Source organism: Ciconia boyciana, chromosome 12 (genome assembly GCF_034638445.1).
Source record: "Ciconia boyciana chromosome 12, ASM3463844v1, whole genome shotgun sequence".
Classification (NCBI taxonomy): domain Eukaryota; kingdom Metazoa; phylum Chordata; class Aves; order Ciconiiformes; family Ciconiidae; genus Ciconia; species Ciconia boyciana.
In genome coordinates this window covers 11,547,406-11,559,648 of record NC_132945.1, presented here as the reverse complement: position 1 = coordinate 11,559,648, position 12,243 = coordinate 11,547,406, and the positions used below count along the sequence as shown (strand labels likewise).

Here is a 12,243-nt window from a genome sequence, read left to right as displayed (position 1 = left end):
GGCAAATGGTGTGCGTCGCCTTCCGCCTTCCTTCCCAGCGCTGGGAGGTGTTACACAGCGAAACCCGCTCGGGGATTCCCCTCCTCCGCGGCCTCCTTGTTTCCCATCGCTTGGTCGGTATCGACCTCTCGCAGTTTCACAGCTATAAAGATCTTCGCAGAGGAGGACGTCAAGTCCCCGCTGGAGCCGCAGGCAGCGCTGACATTTCCCTGGTGCCCGCAGTCGCAATCTCCCTCCTAACACCTCCCGTGCCCGGCTCACTCCCTGCTGCAGAGGGAGTGAGGTGGCAAGGGGGGTTAACCTCAGCTCACCCGGCTGCCCTGGGGCTCTGCACCCCCCCAGAAATGCCAAGGTCAGGCAGAACGCTGGGCTATGAGCACCCCGGCCCCGAGGAGACCTGGCCCAGGCACCGGCTGCCTGAGGTGGAGACAAGGGGGCTCTTCCCCTTGTCCTGCTCCAGCCGGGCACAGGAGAAGGAGAGACAGATGACAGGGTTCAGCCTGCTGACGTTTCTTAAGTGCCTATCAGGAATTTCAGAGTATAACCTTTGCTCTGAGTTTTTATTACTCGCCTCTTCTGACTGGGGGAGAGGGCGTGCTGCAGCCTGCACACAGCTCTGGGCTGGGTCTGCTCCTCTGGAGCTGGTGCCAAGGCCTCTGGCAGCTCAGGAGCTGGCACTGCTTAGCTGCTGAAGCCCTTGACTGTCAGTTGCCCGGTGTTCCCATCTCCAGCTCCTCGTCTTCCTCCTCCGACCAGCTCAGGCTGTCATCTGAGTCCTCCCCCTGTGCTGCCCCGGGCTCCTCTGCATTGGCAGCCTCCTTCTCCTGCTCACCATGGGAGTGCAACCTGCTTTGGGGAAGCTCCAGCCTGGTCCAGGAGCCAGGACTGGCTTTGCAAAGCATGATCTCCACCTTGGTAGGAACCATGCTCACAAAGCTCTTCTCTATTTCGATGACCTAGAGAGAGGGAGAGGTGCAGTGAGCAGGGCAGGGGAGGGCAGGCAGCACACGCTCATCCGTCTCCTTACTGGCAGAGCCCTGCCAGAGGAGAAGAGAGGAGAGATCTCTCCTCATGTGCCAGGAGACAGAGCAGGATGAAACCTGAGCTCCAGCTGAGTTTCATAGTGTTATGTCTAAGCAGAACCGAAGTGCTGGTACAAAGCTCAGGAGAGCTCACCTAGCTGCAGCCACATGCACGTGCCCTCTCCCCACAGCAGTGAGCTGCGCTGAGACACAGGCATACCCGTACCCCGGCAGCACGCTCTGCTGCCCACAGGCACAGGCAGCACACACCAGAAATAAAGGCAAGAAATGCACATGCAAATTCCTGAGTCTCACTGCTCCTCCCCAGCCAGCAAGCAGCTGAGAAATCAGACAGTGAGTCTCTCCCCTCACACTGCTACCTGCCTGCAGGCACAGCAGGATTGCAGGGGGAGACAGGGACCTGCTGGGCCAAAGACCCTTTGGGACAGTCTGGGACCAAACCCACAACACCTACAGAGCTGGCAGCGACGTCCAGCTCTGCTCTTAGTCCAGGATCAATTGGTGCAGCCACCGGCAGCTTCCAAAACAGCCCTCCTCTCAAACCCTAAGGCATTTCTTAGCAGAGATGGCTATAAATGCCGGTACCTGGGCTACCCGGCTCCCTGACGATCCCAACAAGAGCAAGCTAGCACTGTGGCAGCATTTAAAAGAGAGTAACCAGGGTGTCTCAGGTAGTGCAGAGCAGTCAGATGGGCACGGAGCCCAGGCACAGTCCTGGCATGGCTCCCAGGGGGTGCTACCACTATGGGATCAATAGAGAAAAACCTAATTTCCCCATCAGCCTTTGCTGCTATAGAAAACTGGAGCTCTGGAGATCCTCTCTGCTGCCACAGCCATGGTGGACCTGTGTTCTTCACAAGGCTTTGAGAGCTGGGAATGAATCACACCAAGGGAGGGACTATGAAATGGCTGTTTGTTCCACAGATGTGCCAGCTGGGGAAGAGATGGTGTCCCAGGGGCCACAGCATTTCTATGTGATAATACAGTCTGCCTCATGCTTCATGCACAGGAAGGACTGTACAGAAATTGCAGCAACAACTATTTTGCTGCTTTTTCAAAAGTCTGAGAATCCCGTCTATGCAGAGAGTAATTTTCCTTACTGGGAGCCTGTGTTTGGGGCTGCAAATGCTTCTCCCAGAGCACAGGCTGCCTCACACCATTGCAGCCCAGCCCCACGCAGACTACTGGAATAGGGAAATCAAAGTAAACAGGATCTTACCCCCCAGAGATCCAGTTCTGCCTGGAAAATCTTATTCCCGTCAAAGATGACGTGAACCTCAAGCTGAAAGATCAACAGAAAATTATCTTAGGGGGTAGCACAGCACTGCCAGAGCTCTTCCCCCAGACAGTGCAACTGCCTTCCAGCACCATAATGTATCCCACATCCTGGCTCCCATGTAGCCGTCTGGCGATCCCCTCAGCACCTGGGAGTATTGCACCCCCTTCAGAGCATGCTGGGTTCACCTCTGCCACCAGTTGAGGGATTCGAGGCCAGCAAAGCCACCTGCTGAGGCTGAAAGCCACTGAGCCAGAGTGACCCAGCAGATGCTGCTGCAGCAGCAAAGCTGCCGAGCTGTCGGCTCGAGGACGGCAGGTTGGCAGTGCCAATGCCAGCTGCAGCAACAGACCAAACAGGCCATCAAAGAGAGCCAGGCACCTGGCCGGCTCCTGGCTGTTGGCTTATCAAAATCAGGTGCCATGAAAGTGCACATCCCCAGCCCAGCTCGGGCAGCCCCACTCACCACAGTGCGATTGGCTTTCACGCTGCTGAGGGCGGGCAGAGGGTTCTTGGCATAGACTGTCACCACCACCTGGCTGCTGGTTTGGTGCCAGTCCTGCCGGCACGACACCGCCTTCTTGTCCTGCCAGGGAGAGGAACCCGTCACAGCAAGGCATCTAGCCCAAGCACACCCCAAACAGAGGGGATGTCTGTGCTGGAGGATGCTCCTTTGCACTTCTCCTTCACAGAGTGCCAGCTGAGGTTGGCATCAGCTAAGCAAGATCAAACCCTGCCTTTTGTACAGGTTTTTGAGGGGAGGTGGTTCATGCGAAGGTGGGCAGGCCCTGCCAGGCTGTCCCATGCAACATGAGGCATCTGTGCTGTGCTTGAGGTTGCTCCAGAAAGTCATGTTAAGACCAGAGACATCGTCTTCTTTTTCCAGAGTGATCTGCTGTGCCCTAGCTGTGCACAGTCAGGAAACTCGGTCTGGAGGGCAGTGCAGGAACTGTTGCTGGACATGGATCATGCCACCATGCTAAATTTGAGAGACAGATGAGCCCCAGCTGGCCATGTTTCACCTTTCTCCCACAGGACCCCCGTCTCCACGGTGCCACAGGCAGCTTTGGCGCCACCAGGCATTTCTGAGCATCAGCAGGAGATAGACCCCCTGCAGCCCTCAGCATTGCCAGCCAAAGAAAGGCCTCAGGAGGAATCCCAGCCCCAAACTCAGGTGACAATTAGCACAAAGCATCTGCATCACAACATCACAGTTCATTGACTGCAGCCTCCTTTACATCCACTATATGTTTTCTGCTCCAGGACAAAGAACAGACAGGGATCAGAGGGAGTTGCTCAGAGCAGTGCTGACTCAGAGGAACATGATGCATTTTCAGGGATATCCTGGGCCACTTTGGTACAATTTTCCCAGCTCAAGCCTATTTCCAGCCAAGAGCTTTCCTGAGGAAACTTACACACACACAATATTGGGAATTGGGATCTTCTCCCCATTGTCCTGCCACAACACCATGTCACTATGTAGATGTGGTCCCTCCTGGGAAGCAGTTGCAGAGGGAAAGCTTCATTAAAACCAAATTCAGTCATCTGCAGTCACCTGTTAAAACTCTTGGGGGTTTTTTGCAGGGCTTTTCCCATGTTTGGCTCCCTGTCCATGTGCAGCAGCCTGCAGCACTGGCTACGCCATGCCTGGGGCCAGCTCCTGCCTCATTCAGCTTCCTATTGCACATCTGCCCATTGAATGTGAGAGCTGACATGTTTTGTGAATGCAGGAGCTGCATTTTAAACAGCAGATGGGTGAAGATTAGGCATTCAAACCCTGCGCAGTCATCTGTCAGCAATTATGAAAATTAAGATAATTAAATGCAGAAACCCGTGTGAATGCAGAGCAAGGGAGGACTCCTCGGGTGCCAGTAACAGCACTTGGCTCACATGAGTCGCCCCTGCCGAGACCCCCCTTACCCCCTTCACCACCCAGCAGTGCTGCCTGCTGCTGCAGCCCGGCTGCTCCAGGAAGGCACTGAAGTCTGTTGTTTTGACTCCGCAGCAGCTCCAGTACTTCATCCTGGGGAGAGTGAGGTGACCTGAGCGGGGAGCGCCTGCAGGAGCAGGAGAAGGGACCACAGCAGGCTTCGGGGTGGTGGGGGAGAGGGGCTTGGAACCAGCAGCTCCCTCTGCCCACCTTGTCACCTGGGGGGGGTGACACCCACAACTGCACTGGCTGAGCTGCTGAGGCCACACAACCTTGCGATGCAGCACTTTCAGCCCTCAGCAGGGTCAGTTTTCTCCCTGGTAAAGGGTTGTTTCTTACCCCTCATGGAAGACAGGAACACCAGGATGGAAAGTACAAACTTCTGTGTTGCTCTCTGGGCCCTGGTAGATCTGTGGAGTGAGAAGCAGACAAAAGTTTCAGCTATGCCTCTGGCATGGCATGGCATGGCACAGACTGACATCCGCCCATCAGTGCCCATCCCTGCATAGGGGACAGCAAGATGCCCAACATCATCCTTTCGCCAGGTCCAGCATCTGTGAGGACTTAGTCTGGGACTGTGCCCAGCTGGCAACCCAGCACTTGTCCCTGCTCCCTGCTGGCAGGGCAGCCACCCCGGCCTTGCTGGGACTCCAGTGTCATCCCCGCGACCCTGGCAGCAGCCCTTCCATGTGCCCTCTCCCATCCCAAGGCTGGGCAGCACCAGGACAGTGAGCAAGTTTGGACACCACAAAAACTCGCTCCGAGGTGCAAGGGTCCGTTTGTCCATCCTGTCCTTTCCTCTCCTTCACAGAGTGTGTCAGTCTCATGTCCTCATCTGCCTCCCGCATTTTGTTCCCCGCTCACTCCCCTCTCTGCTGCTTTCCAAGCATGCCAGCCCTCCCACAGCTTGGTCCTTCCAGTGCACGCCTCGAGGCAGGCAGACAGTCCTACACAAGGCAGTTTTGGGGCAAGATAGAAAGTGGGCCACGCTGCATTAAATAAATGCGGGTGGGAATTATTCCACATGTATTTTACCTGTATGCCCATATCCTGAACATGTGCTATATTTCATTGCAAGCAATTAGCAGCAGTGAAACACAAATGTACCACCAATCCAGGAATCTGGAAGCCTCATGCAGGAACGTGGCTGGGAGGTGGCAGAGGCAGCTGCACCAGGGACAGGATGAGCAGGAGCATATGGAGCCAATGGGCACTACCACCTCCCACCCACCCAGCACCGTGCCCCACACCTGGTGCAGCTGGGAGATGAGCCCCTGTGCTGGACCTGTGATGCTCCATGCAGGGCCATGCAGTGCAGATGGTGCAAAGATGGGACCCTATTGGGTACTCACCGCCTTGCAGGCTGCGTTCTTGCAGGTGGTGCCAGCTTTCACCTGGGCAGCTGCCTCCCCTGCGAGAGCAACACGGCTTCACCCTGGGGCACGTGCTGCCTGTGCCTGCCCCCAAACCCTCCCCACAGCCCCAGTGCCAGCTCCCCAGCTTAGCACACTTGGCCCCTGAGCAGAGCCCTTTGCAACACGCCTCCAAGATGCAGCTCTGTGGGTTTGCAGGTGGCTGAGCACACATTACCCACCATCCTGCACTGAACCTCCCATGCAAAACCCCATGCTGAACTTGCCACTTGCAACCCCGCTGCTGTCCATCAGCTCATCACTACCTGCGCAACTGCCCTCAGGTGCCTCGTCCTTGGAGGACAGGTTCAGTTTCTCCAGTGCCTGCTCCAGAGACCTGGATACTTTAATTGGCAGCAGTTGTCTTGGCTCATCAGAGCTGGGAAACAGCAGCAGCAAAGGCCAAGTGGGTTTTTTTTGCAATTTAAGTGTCATTGCCTCTCCTGAGGAAGCAGCAGGGCAGGACACATGCAGAAGAAGTGGCACAGCAGGGCAACACTGTTGGATGAGCCTGTCTCACCTTGGTCTTTCCCGCTGCATCTTCTCAGCTGATTTTGGTTCTTGGATGATGAGCTCCTCCACTGGTTTGGCCTTTGGCACGTCTGAGGTCTCCTCTTGGCTGAAAGTCTCAGGGAGCTTTTCCTTGCTGTGAAACCCCTTTGTGCATCCCTGAGCAGCAGAGGCAAGCCTGATGCCTGCTTTGCCCTCCCTAACCTGGCGGCTGCTCCTAAATGCTGTGAGTTTCCATGCACTGGTGGCTCTGTGTCCTGCAGGGATGGGCTCTGACGCTGCACCAGGGCAGGGGCTGTGTCCACAGGGATTCCCGGGGACAAGACAGTGTGGCAGCCTCACCAGAGCCACAGCAGACAGGTCTCAGCTCTGCTGCACCCCAGCCTGGCAGCTGAAGGGCAGCAAGAGTCTCCCCCACGTCCCTGGGCCTCTGCTGCCTCCTTCCCCCCACAGGACCACTCAGACATTCACAGCTGTGCTGGCGCTTGGGGCATTTGTGTTCATCCTGCAGGACCTGGTGGGGGATCCCAGCCCTTTCCAGCATCCTTCTCCAGGAATGCCTACCCCACACTTTGGGAGCAGCACCCTTGCTTGCAGGCTACTTGGAAGCAGATAGGAAATACCCGGCTGGTAGGGTGAAGGGGACAGCCTTGGCGTGGGATGGGGATGGGACAGGACAGGGCAGGGGCAAGGAAGAGAGGATGGAGGAGCAGCGGGTGCATTTGGGCTGGCAGGTTGCTCACCTTTATGGAGAGGAACTCAGAGAAGTCTGTTGAGCGTTTCTTGCAACAAGACCAGCCCTAGGCATCAGGAGATGACAAACTGGTCAGGTGCAGGCAATCTCACTGGGCACAAGGTCCCTCTCTGCAGCTGCAGCCCTGGCTACTGCCCCACTCACCTTCAGGGCATCGTGGAAGATGGGGACGCCTGGGTGATACAGGCAGGAATCTGAAAAGGGAAAATCAGGCAGAACCTTTCAGGAGGAGCAATCCTGCCCACGAGCCACCTGTGACACCCGGCAGCTCTTGAGCCAGCTCCTGCCATGCAGGCTGCCTGCGCTGGGCTCAGCTCAGCCCTGCTTGGCAGCTCAGGCTGTGGCATGGCGGTCGAGGCTGCAAACTGGGAAAGTGGCACGCGTTCCTGCTTACCCCAGTGCAAAGCAGACAAGCCCACTTACCCTTGGCATTGTGCTCAGGATCAAACCTCTGCCCGCAGCCCTTGTTGTAGCACAGCGACGCCATAGCTCAGGCGTACTCACGGCGTCCTTCACTCCTTCCACACAAATCCCATCAATCTCATCCCTGCCTGTGATCCCCCCTCTGCTTCCCCGCAGTTTCCAGCCCAGGCACTGGGAGGTGGCTTTGCCTATCTTTGGAGGCAGCTGGAGGAGGTGGCTGGTAACTGGAGAGCAGGCTAAAGATGGACATAGCAGCTCGGCAGCTGACAGGACCCAGTGCCCATGTTATCTCGAGAGGCATTTCTGTCCTGCCCCTGTGCCCGGCAGAGGGAATGGGTGCTGCGGGGTGGCTCCGCACCTGGGGTGGGCAGAGGACCTCCCAGCGCCTGCCATCCTGCCAGTCCAGCAAGGAGGCATTGGTGCCCCCCTCGGTGCTCATGCTCGACTCGGGGCAACCTGCGACTCCTCTTGACCAACTGCTCTCAGTTTCTTTAGCATTTATAGAAGCAGCTGAAAGTGTCCTGCAAAAGAAGGGAAGAGACTTCCCAGAGTCCCAGGGCAAAACCTGTGCTGATCTCCCACAGTCCCAAAAGGCACAACCATCTGCTAGAGAGAGGTACCAGCGGACCAAAGCAGCGCATGTGGCCAAGACATCCTTCAATGCAGGGTCTCGTGCAACCCAGGGATGAAATCTGTCCCTGGAAGATCATTGGTGTCACAGAAGAGTGCAAAATGTTACATGGGCCCCCTGTACCCAGGAGGGGTTTGCTTGGACTCCCTGCTCCCATTCTGGGACCCAAGGGTTTTAATCTACGAACAGTAAACCCTCTTGAGATCAAAGGTTTTACTTAGTTCCTACAAGCATCTAAAACAAATATTATTTTCTTTTTGTTGTTCCTGTTTCCAGAGACAGCTGTTTCCTGGGTGCTGCCCTGACCTGCTGGAGCACACAGCACCTGGAGGATGTTTCTGCTCAGGAACCGGGTTTGACATAAGCCCTTGGCACTATCAGACAGTGCAAAGGGCAGGTCCGCAGGCAGCAGCTGCCCAGAGAGTCTGCTCAGGAGTGGAACAGGGTCCACCGTGGCTGATGTAACCCCATCCCTATTACACGATGTTTGTTTAACCTAGTTAATGCCCCTATAACAGCCTGCAGGATCTGCTGCCACCCCAAGGGGATCTCCGAAGTCCAGAGTTAGGATGAACTCTTGCTGAAATTCTGGAGCTCACCAGGGAGATGACACCCGACTCATTTCACACTGCCCTGCTGCTCCACCTCCAGCTCAGTTCTGCCATCCCCACCCTGAGACGCCCCAGCCAGCAGCAATGTTGGGCTTTTTCTTGTCATCTTGTTAGCAAGGATGATGGCCCTGCTGGAGGGGAGGATGCGTATCACCATCATGCCTCCTTATACCTGGGTAGCCTGTGTATAAAACCCACATCAAATCCAAAAGCTAGGAGGGAAACATGAGGGCACTGGGGAACCATCACACCAGCATGAGCCACGTGGCTTCAAGCTGATACCTCCTTCGAAGGACTGCAGTGCCTCAAGACACAATAAATGACCCAACAGTCCCAAATGTGGGTAAAAAAATGCTGCTGGCATCCAGAGCCCCTGCTCAGGCAGGAGGGATCACTTGGGACCCGGGAAGCCAGGCAGAGCCCTGTGACAGGGGAATTTGTGGTCCCAGGGCTGAGCAGAGCTATAGGATTTCAGATCTCCTTGTCCTTTCCACGAGCTGTCAGCAAGGCTGCACCTGTCGCCATCCTGATGCCAGTAAGAATCTGGAGCTTGGGTTACCTCGCATGTCTCAGAGGAAACGCCAAGAGCATGCTGTGGCTGGCCCGCACACCGAGGCTTGTTGCAGAGGGACCAGCAGGTAGCTGGGGGAGGCCACGGCGGAGCAGAGCCCCCTCAGCACCCGAGGAGCAGTGGCAGGCAGCCAAGAGCATGCAGCGGCACTGCTCTGCCCTCGCTTCTCTGCTGCACCACTGCAAATGTCTGCAGGGAACGAGGTGGCTCAAAAGACAGAACTGGGAACATAGCACAGTGACATACAGTAAATTGGGGTGTCCACAGCTCCCAGGCCAAGGGGAGGATCTCCAGGGAAGACAAGGTGAGGGGGTGCAGCCTGGGAGACAGACATGAGACACCCACCATGAAACAGATGAGCTCCAGGGGAACCGGTTGGTCAGCCCCCAGCAGACTCAAGGCCCTGCTAAAGCTGGTGCTTTAAAAATTAGGAAAAAGAGGAGATGAGGTTCAGGTGATGGCAAAGAGTGTGCTGGACTGCACATCCATCACACAGCATCTAGTTTGAAGCTGTGGCTTCTGGCAGTTGCATTTGGGCCACAGGGCTGCATTGCTGAGTCCAGCCCTCCTCCGGGGCAGAGCTCCAAGTAAAGCAGAAGTCACCATGTGAGCTGGCCGAGCAGTGACAGTCATGACCAACACCTTTGAAACAGCTTGCAAGGAATGGGCCAGCTGAGAATTAAAAATGAAGCCTGTTTGTTTTATGTGCACTTAATTTGATATATAACAGAACAAAAAGAGGTAGAAATAAAGGACCAAATGAATCTTCCAAATGAACAATCAGGGTCAGTGTAAAACAGCCCCCCAGAGTCCTGGGGACAACATGCTGGATGCCTCCGGGGAGAGAAACCCAGCTCACCCCTGACCCTTTGGTCATTCGGGATGCTCTGTGGAGCCCGGGGTAGCAGGAAGGGAGTGCATTTCTAAAGCATGGAGTAGTTCCTCCATACAAAAGGCTGGTTAGGAGAAGGAAAATCCCTGACATACATTATTACTGCTATGTATGCTACACAAAGCTAGTAGGTTAGGAGAAGGAAAATCCCTGACGTACATATTACTGCTATGTATGCTACACAAAGCTAGTAGGCAGGATTCATGTTTTAATTACTTGGGAAATAAAATCTTCCTGATAAGAATATATGCTGAGCAATCCTGCAGCAGAAGTTCTGCCTGGCCGCTTTTCTTCCGACAGCACTGCTCAGGGGTTATGTACCAGCTGTTGTCCAAGAGGTCTGCACTGATTGTACTCAACAGCTCAGAGAACAGGTTTGAAAAAGACCAGAAAACCATCAGAAATGGGGATGTGGGCAATCTTCATCTCTCCATTCAAGAACACTGCCCTTCCGAAGCTTAGATTATTACAGGGCTATTGCCCCAACACTCTGGTCTCATTGAACAATTACACCTTCAAACCGGAATTAGCTGCCCAGCTGATGGGGGTTTTCTCCCTGTAGTTCAGACAGTGTCTTGCTCCCAGAGATAATTTCATCTCCTCAGAGCTGAGCTGCTAAAGGAGCCCATTTACTCCGGTTCTCACTCTGAAAATGCATGCAATATTCTTCATGAAAAAGTGCACTTCAGTCCTCAACAGGTACCAGTCCAAAAAGAAGAGTTCAGTCTACTCCTAAGGCTCAGTTTTCTTGTCATTAACTGACATCCATAATAAAAACTTGCTGCCCAAAATAGCCTGAAATGGCGGGGAGTGTGGGGTTTTACAGGTTTTCCTTTGGAGAGTCCTGTTGCCTTAAAGCATGGTCACTATGAGCTCAGGTAGAGCAGAGTGGCCAGGATGTAGTGAGGGAAAGTGTCCCAAAGGCAATGTTGTACCTGACTGAGCTCCCTGCTTTCTTCCTCTCCTTTTGGCTACCTCTGGCACTTGGGTGACTCACCAGGTAGACAAGCAGGTACCTGAGCCATGACCAAGACAGAAGAGGGAATAATGGCTCCTTTCAGCAAGGTCACAGGGAATTACATCTTCCATCTTTCAGCTCCCAAAGGTAGCTCACTGGAGAAGTAGTTTAACATATTCCATGACCTGTAGCTTTCTATGATAAATGACAGCTTCTAGTGAGATGCATTGTGCCAGAAAAAAAAGGAAATGTTTGTCTGCTGCTTGGATGTGACAAAATTATCCAGGTACCAGTTGGATTTTTCAGATTTATCTTTGATTCTTACAAATGCAGTCACTGTTGTTTAAGGGGAAGCTGCATAAAGCATAAGATGTAACTTCTGAAGCTCACAAATGATGGGAGTTTAAAGCTAAGAGCAAAGCAGTAAGAACCAGACTGCTCATCAGTCCTTGGTCTGATATGAACTAATACTGCATAAGTACATTTTAAACAAGCTGATCGGATATGACAGCAAAAGGCAAGGGTGTCTCTTCATGATAGCCAAAATACTTCATCAGTCTGCAACTACGTAATAACCAGCGATCTGGAAAAGCATGCAAAGGAAAGCATTCCCTTCTGCACACTGGCTGAACCTCAACACATCGCAACAGTGCTTGTGCAGAGTCCAGCCTCTGGAGCTGCACTTGCTGCCTTATCCAAGCAGTGCAAGCACCAACAGCAAAACCCAAAGTGCTTCAGCAGACTCCAGCATCTGGAAGTGCTCTGGAGTGAGGCAGCCTTGCTTGCTCCTGTGCCCAGCCTTAAATGCTGCACTACAAGCAGTCCCTGGTGCCATTTCCTCCTGCTGCATGCCTCTGAAAACCTTAGTAATGGTTTGCTTTACAATTTCCTTACTAGAATGTCAGTCACAGGTTTTCAGTCTCCTCCTTTAAAGCACATGAGAATAGTTACCTCTAGAACATTCACACCAGAGTGTAGTTTTAGTTTTCTTCCTTTGCTGTCACTGGATCTTCAATTTTCACCTCTTACTGGTCTTGTTAGATGGACTTTGAGCAGTGCTAAACCCCTGCTTCCCCATGATTTTACACACCCTGTTACTATATCCTTTTTCTCCCAGGGAAAGGCAGTAACCAGACCCATCTTTATCTTACACTTGAATAGGACTGAGGCAGCAGCAGAGTACTGCTGAACATTTGAGCTCTGCTGTTTCCTTAAGGCAGTGACTTCCCTTT

The 12,243-nt window shown here is 53.9% G+C and overlaps 1 protein-coding gene across 1 annotated transcript; it reads right to left on the bottom strand.

Annotated features, from left to right (window-relative positions):
- Positions 1–704: 704 nt before the first annotated feature.
- Positions 705–7,412, bottom strand: ITGB1BP2 (integrin subunit beta 1 binding protein 2). The gene is made up of 11 exons (XM_072877085.1): positions 7,349–7,412; positions 7,070–7,119; positions 6,915–6,971; positions 6,182–6,330; positions 5,928–6,040; positions 5,602–5,660; positions 4,589–4,659; positions 4,240–4,342; positions 2,786–2,905; positions 2,263–2,325; positions 705–956 (listed from the first exon to the last, which is right to left on the bottom strand). The coding sequence occupies exons 1-11, from the start codon at positions 7,410–7,412 to the stop codon at positions 705–707; spliced, it is 1,101 nt and encodes a 366-aa protein (XP_072733186.1).
- Between the last annotated feature and the right edge of the window lie 4,831 nt (positions 7,413–12,243).

Coding starts and splice junctions, on each gene's coding strand:
- ITGB1BP2 (XM_072877085.1), bottom strand. CDS start 7,412: ATGGCGTCGCTGTGCTACAACAAGGGCTGCGGGCAGAGGTTTGATCCT. Junction 6,331..6,914: donor CTGAGTTCCTCTCCATAAAG/GTGAGCAACCTG, acceptor TCTGCTGCTCAG/GGATGCACAAAGGGGTTTCA. Junction 957..2,262: donor CAGAACTGGATCTCTGGGGG/GTAAGATCCTGT, acceptor CCCTCTCTCTAG/GTCATCGAAATAGAGAAGAG.